The 7,547-nt window shown below is 36.5% G+C and overlaps 1 protein-coding gene across 2 annotated transcripts in view; it reads right to left on the bottom strand.

Moving 5' to 3' along the window:
• Nucleotides 1-357: 357 nt before the first annotated feature.
• Nucleotides 358-7,547, bottom strand: part of LOC107448114 (pancreatic lipase-related protein 2) — a 39,449-nt gene continuing 32,259 nt past the window's right edge. For both annotated transcript variants that reach the window (XM_071186082.2, XM_071186083.2), the window contains 2 exons: nucleotides 4,188-4,280; nucleotides 358-775 (listed from right to left, as the gene is read on the bottom strand). In XM_071186082.2, coding sequence (XP_071042183.2) covers nucleotides 459-775; nucleotides 4,188-4,280 — 410 coding nt within the window. In that variant the 3' untranslated portion in view covers nucleotides 358-458. The remainder of the gene's footprint in view (nucleotides 776-4,187; nucleotides 4,281-7,547) is intronic.

Here is a 7,547-nt window from a genome sequence, read left to right as displayed (position 1 = left end):
TGGTGGTGACTACTCTACACCATGTAGTGTAGAAGAACATTCTGGGAGTTTCTTCTGAGTCAGAAATTGAAAACGATTTAACTCACGAGTTCTTGATTATGCACCATATGCTAATTCTATCCACTATTACCTAAAATGTGTAATAGAAAATTTTAGCTTAAAAGACTGCATGAAACTTTTATTTTTTTTAATTTGCAAAAATTCATGGTTCACTATTTCTGGATTTCGCAAAAAAAATAATAATAATAACTAGATAGCTTACAAAATTACAAAAAATATACGATATTCAAAATATTGTTTAAATTCAGTGGTGGGACAGCTGGCCTTATAAATTAATGAAGAATACTACAGAAATAAATGTAATGTAATTCGTAATTTAATGAGGATTCATAACTACATAACAATAAGAGGAATACATAAATTATTTGGCTTCACAGTTGGGACCTTTACCGGGAGACCTATAAAAATCGTAGTATAAATGAAAAAGGTGCATATAAGAACTGGTGCAGAAGTGAGGGTTCACTGTCTTTGGCTTCACAGTAGGGAGCTGTACCGGTGGTGTCCAAGAAATAATTGAGCTGAAAGGGTGGTTTGACAGCGTGGAATCCCATCCTGTTCTTGTATGGAGTGTCCTTGCATTGACCATTCTTATATGCTTCGTAGGAGAAACATGCGTATGAAGTGTAGTTACAAGTTTTGATGGAAGACTTAAAATAGTCTAGAACTCGCTCGTGGCTGCAATAAGGGCCGGGCCGAAGAGCAGCAAAGCTTCGTGCTATAAATAAATAATAAAAAAAACTCTAATAAACTCTTTTATTCACCAAAAAAAAATATATATATATAAAAAAACAAGGAGTCGTAATATCCTTATCTGACGTCATAGCGTTGACGTGACTATTTCTTTTTTAACGTTTCGAGTTTGTTTTCATATACTTGGGAAATTCAATTCCTCTAAATCTAATTTTTATGTCGTGTTTTTGCAAAAAAAAGTTTTCTTCAGATTTTAAAATAAGTGTTAAAAAGTACTTTGGGAAATTATCCTATATTGATATGCAATTACCAGATCGTTGAGATGCGGATTTACACAATTTAATTTAAGTCAGCAGAAATTCTTCTGCCTAAAACTGCTATTGGAAGTTGGTCCCGCAGTGGACTGATCGTTCAGACACGGTTCCTAGCGGATCACCGAAGTCAAGCACCACTGGCTGCGGTCAGTGTGCTGGTGGGTGACCACTTGGATCAGTCTGCGTAGGGACCGAGGGCGTGCGGTATTGGTCTTCGTTAAACTGTGCTACCGTAAAGTGCTCGACTTCGCGTGCAGGTCGTTGTGCTACTGAAGCGGGGGTGCCAAAGGGGTCAAAATTGTGATGGCATGTCTTCGGATCATCCTCAGGGATGTTTCCCAGACCGCCGCCAATAGCCCATTGTGCAGCTCTAGTGCGACGTAAATGAACTACAACAGCTTTTGGAAGTTGAAAGAACCTCTACAAATACTGCCCCCTACCGTGGAAGACGTGAAACACAATCATGAAGACTTCGCTGTAAGTTGATAAAAGATCATTGCGGTATAGGATTTAAGTAATCATCCGAGATTGCGTATAGTTCCGTTTTATTTTTTTATCAAATTATACAACTATACTTTCAAAAACAGCATAAAAAATTTTAAAAGTTAAACACGTCAGACCAAATTTTAACTCGTGTTATTTTTTACGGCATATATTGTAGAATTATAAAGAAAAGGTTATTGTTTCGTAGTCATACTGGAATACTGGACGTGAAAATTTGGCGACATTTCCATTGGAAACTCATTTTTCATTTTTAGCGTAGAGGGCGACGGTTAAAGGTGGACTATACTTGTTCTATACCCCGTTGTAAGTTAAGAAAAGACCATTGCGATATAGGATTTAAGTAATCCTGAACGACTGCATATAGCTCTGTTTTATTTCGTTATCATGTTAGACAAAGGCTTAGTTCATGTTATCGTTTACGATATCTATCATAGAATTTTTTAAAAAGGTTATTGTTATGTATTCATACTGGAATCTTAGATTTGGCGATATATTTTCATAAATGAGGAGAACATTTGTATTTGAAAAAGAAACAATAAGTCGTCCCGAGAGCATTGGATTTGATTGGTTCACTAAAAATAGCGTGTCTCATGCTAACATCCCTCAATAATGTGAATAGAATAAAAATAATGTAAAATAAAGAATTTTCAATTTTGTTTCACTGTAGAAGAAAATCGTCTGCAAAAAGCAATCTATATTATACAAAACGCTAATACGTATGTATCAATAAAATCGATGATATTTCTTTTCTCGCGTTGGCAACAGTTTTCATTTTTAATTGAAAGGCTTCGGCGCGCAAGAGCACGTAGTGAGCATCATATGTCTAAGCGGGTGAATTCTCACCGAATTATCAAAAAAATTCTCACAAAATTATCTTCATCGAAGCCGATGCATTACATCCGGTGTTCAGTACTATTTCATATTGTTTTACAACACATGGTTTTAGCCCTCTGGTGTGAAAGACTTTAAAACAAAACTTACAACTGTTACTTTTCTCAACAACTGAAATTTAGAATAGTGTGATTAAGAAAAATATCTGAACTGTTTGCAATTTCAAATTAATATTGAAATGCACAGGTTTAGAATGTTCTACAGTGAAAAGTTTTCGGAATTTCAGTGTTCAAAAAAGTATACGAAAGCTAGACGTTAAGAGCGTATCCAATGAGCGAGCAAAGCGAGCATCGGATTGCGAAGCAATCCGAAATGAACTGCGAAAGCAGTTCCGGGGGTTGGTGAGCGCCAGTGAGCAGGGGGCGGAGCCTCCTAGTATGTATTATTTTTTCATTGGTTTCTATAAATTAGAGTTGACGATGTTGATATACGTTCGCACTGGGAGCTTGGCATATATTTGGCGTGCATTTAAATACAAACAGGTCCTCTTCATAAGAATAATGGGTATTTCTTAACTTGCAACAGCTTATTATTTAGACATTCGTAACAACATTTTTCAATTTTCTTAGAAACGCTTAAATTACTTTCATTACCAATTTGGAAGAAAAATTTGCTACCTGTTTAAGATATAAAGATACTTTTGGGTCGCTGTGATAGGCAATAAAAATAACAAAATAAATAAAGAAATAAATAGAATAATTGAAAATAAGTAGTTACAAATTTGTGATTAAGCTAAAGTGATGTCATTTTTTTCTTGCATTCATATCTTTTTGACTTGTGACTTTATATAAGAAATAAAAAACAATGTTTAGAATGTAGTTTTCCTTTCTAACTGTGAAATAAGATAATCAATAAACTTCAAAGTAACATATTTTTATATAACATAATGGCACAAACATGTTTTATATAACTTTTCCTCTCAAATTTTACATTGAATACTTTCGCCGAAATATACTTTTCAAATGAAGAAGTTCAATCCCCACTTCCCTCAGTTTTCATGTTACAATAAATTAAAGAATAAATTGATTTTTCACTTTTTTGAAATAAACACTTTTGACATTAGTTTTGTTTGTGGATAAAAATATTCTTTAAAGACATAAGATAATTTATAGGGATTAAGAGGAAAATATTCTTTCCTAAAGTTTGAAATTATGTACAAAGATGAGGAGTGCATTCACTAGAAGTTATTGAAATGGTTAATATAGGAAAATGTCAAGTGTCTTATGTTCACAAACAATAAGCAAAATCAATGTATGCATCAACCAATAATTATAACAGTAGTTGAACAGCCAATCCAATTCTGAGTTTACGACTACCAATAAACTTTGTGGTTTTTAAATTTTGAACCCAATAAAGAAGACAAAGATAACTCTTCGATCAAGCATTGGGAGAAACTAGCCTTCCAAGAGGACTTTTTTGAGGGAACTAAACCCCATTTGCGTTACAGGGAGAGGAAAACCATTAAAACTTCCCACAGTTAGCCTGACGGCAAGGGGATTCTAACCCATGGTCCGTATAGCATTGAGGATATCTACACAGCACTGTAGTTCATGCGAGTTGGCTGCAGAATTCGTAACTAAGAGACATAGCAGGCATTTGAATCCGGTTCACCTCATTGGGAGGCGAACACTCTGCCCTCTGATTCGCCACGGATCACACACTACTTATCATGCAAATTCCATACAGGATGAAATTGATTAACTTATAAGCATTGAAATGAAAACTTACGACGTTTGATAGGTGTGTAGGGGCAGCCTGGTTGACGACGACCACCGTTGATGGAGAAGACAGCATGTCCAATAATATCATCTGTGCCAACGCCTTCAAAAGAGAAATTAATATATATTAAATTAGTTTGGCACCACGTGATAGATAGGAAAAGCAGACGACATTTTTAGAATAGTTTAGTTTCGGTAAAGAATTGAGTAAATAGCTTTGAAATTGGCTACCGGGATCAGTAGTGACTGTTTTAAGTATAGTTCATTCACCGGGAGTTGGCACTTGACTCCGCCTTCATGACGCGGTATCAGGAGATACTATTTTGCTATTTTTGGGAGAAGGATGTGAACAATCCTGAACAAGGTTTGCTATTTGGGGATCGTATGACAAAAATATTTGTTTCCAAATCTTTATGTGCATCTTTTTAACATTTCATCTCATAAATTTGTTGATAATTTTCTCTTTTGAGTGAATAGTTTGTCCTTTTTGAGACATTTTGCTGCAATATATTTAATTAGTTGGAGTAACGAAGGGTATATTAGCAAACGATAAAGTAAGTGACTGAAAAAAAATTTACTGTTTGCGTTTGTTGCGCATTAACGGTTGTCTCCATTTCATGCGTGGACAATTTTCCCTTTTTCTCCCGCGACAAAATGAACGCTTCGTCCGAGGAGTTGTAGCTAAGTGCCAACTCCTGGTAAACTAACTGTACCTGGATATCCAACAACTAAGTAATGAAACTTGAGAAATTATATTTGTTTTTGTATCAATTAATGGAAAAAATTCCGGTCATCGAAAAAGAAAACTATCTATTAAAGCTAGACATTGTGTAAAACCATTTGATGATGGCATCTCCTTTAATCGATTCTTGTACGATTAAAGCATTCATAAGTAATTTGAAACTTTAGTATACACGTCGAGTTACTTCATCCTTTAACTTGGAGATGCAACCTCTAGCGATTTTTAGATAATAGTTGCAATCGCGCGTTTATCGCTGAGGCAAGGAGACTCTGATCACGGCAGGATGGTTTTTACTGTTTAGCCTAAATTCCTGAAATTACCGAAATATGAAAGCTTTTTTAAATAAAATGTGCTGTAAAGTGGATAAGGGACATATGCTGCATATATTTTTTATTTACATACTTTTTTACCTAAGTTTTTTTTTGTTTGAATACTTTTTTCTAGCTCATATAAAACCGAGGAAAAGGAATTAAGTAGAAACTAGTCTGACAAGGCTGTCTTAACTATTCTCTATCGGGGGATACGGGATTGATGGGTCCTTTAGACCTCCAGATCTGAATTCAATAGAGAACGGTTCGTAATACCTTGATCTACAAATCGCTGCATTGAGTTCTTCTCCTTGATTACGGTCTGTAACAAGTGTTACTCCGCGTTTAATTCTTTTTCTCCCTTTTGGTGTCCCGAATTACAATTGGAATCACGGAAAGTCTACGTTACCTATAATATTGCAAATGAACGACGGAATTTGGTAATACATTTCTTTCTAAAAGCCACCTTTTTATTGTTTTCCGGACAACTTATTTCTTAAGACTGTAAGGAATTTATACTAACTGTCCACTGTCGTCGCAACGTCCTCCCCACCCTGGTCAACCTCAAACGGTATGACCAGCTGTATAGGTCGAGTTATAGTCTTTCCATCCACTCTTAACACGCATGTTCGAATTTCCCCATCTCACCCCTTAACTACATTGGTTATTCGGGCTTTCTTCCACATGTGTTTGGGTCTGACGTCATCTTGAAGTAGCATAAGATCTCATTCACGGATGTTGAAGGAGTTATAAATATTGCGAACTTGGTGATAAGGGCGAAGTTGCAGTAGATATTCCTTGCACCATCTTTTCCAAAATTTATCCAACACGTCTTGTTGTTGTTTGTAGAGTTTCGTAAGTCTTGGATTGTTATTCAGATTTGTGGGTATAGATGTTAATTTTCTTCCCGTTAGGAAATGTGCCGGCGTCAAGGCTTCCGTTTTGTCTTCATCTCCTTCGTCATATACAAAGGGTCTGCTGTTGAGGGCAGCTTCTATCCCTACTAATACAGTTGATAGATTTTCTTTATCCAATATTGCCCAACCAAGAAATTTACGAAGACAATTTTTCACTAATCCGATTAGGTGGGCTGCGACAGCCTGGTCGGTAGGGAGCTGGGACCATATCCAAGAGGTCGTGGGTACGATCTTCGCCGGCCGAAGTCTCCCCGTGTAGTAAATGGTGACTGATGCACGTTAAATCTGTCAAGTCTCAAAGTCCTCCATGTTCCCATAACAAATCATATATCTGTGAGTACTGTTCCAGGAGTTTCCTTGTCTTCTGGATTGGTTCAAAATTACAAGGCTACGGAGTTGAACATTAGTAGTCGTAAACCCATGAAATTGAATCGGCTGTTCAACGACGGTTATAAAATAAAATAAAATCCGATTAGGCGCTCCCACCAACTTCAACACAAAACTGCTCTGGGTTCGATGAAATTCCAAATTACACCGTTATGAGCGTAAGACTGTTGCACTTTGGTAGATGTAAGAGTGTTCCGTAGAAGTATTAGCTCCTTATTTACAGTGCGGAGAGTGGCAGCATTATCACTATTGATAGTATGTGGTAGTCCTCTACGACCCACAAATCGCTGCAATGGTAACTGAAACTTATTTGTCGAAAGATCTGACACAATTTCGAGACGTAAGGCTCTGGTCGTTGCACAGGTAAACAGTACAATGTAAGCTGTATATGAAGGATTCACTGTGCGGAAATGTACAGGGCCGGCAAAATCTATTCCTTTGGTGAAAAATGGTGTAATTGGATTAATACTATCAGCTGGTAGAGGAGATTCAATTTGAGTGCAGCGAATTGCTCGTGATATCTTGCATGGTAAGCATTTGTGAATCACTTGTTTGATCGCCTGACGGCCTCGTAGAATTAAAAAAATTGAACGTAGTTCTGAAAGCACTGTTCTGACATCTAGGTGGTGTATTTTGATATGTGTTTGACGTATCAGCAGACTTGTGAAAGGATGAGATCCGTCCAGCAGAAATTGGATGTTTTTGGGATTCTGATAAACTCGAAAACTGTAATCCACCACCAATAAGTATTAATTTATTTTCAAATAGTAGGTTGAACTTCGTAATCTTTGATTTTTTTGGCAGTGACTTGGATGTTGATAAAACTTCGTATTCTAACGGAAATGACTCTTTCTGAACCACTTGTATCCAGTAATTTCTAGCATCCTATACTTCTGCAGTGTCAAGTTCTCCGACTGTCTTGCCTTGAGATCTACAGTTCGAGATAAAGCGTTGAATCCATACAGTAGCACGTAACAGTCTGAAGTAGGAGCTGTAGTTCTTTGCTTCCATGATTG

This window comes from Parasteatoda tepidariorum, chromosome 9 (assembly GCF_982258835.1).
Source record: "Parasteatoda tepidariorum strain Cologne lab strain chromosome 9, Ptep-v5.0, whole genome shotgun sequence".
NCBI lineage: Eukaryota > Metazoa > Arthropoda > Arachnida > Araneae > Theridiidae > Parasteatoda > Parasteatoda tepidariorum.
This window is presented reverse-complemented; position numbering and strand designations above follow the sequence as displayed.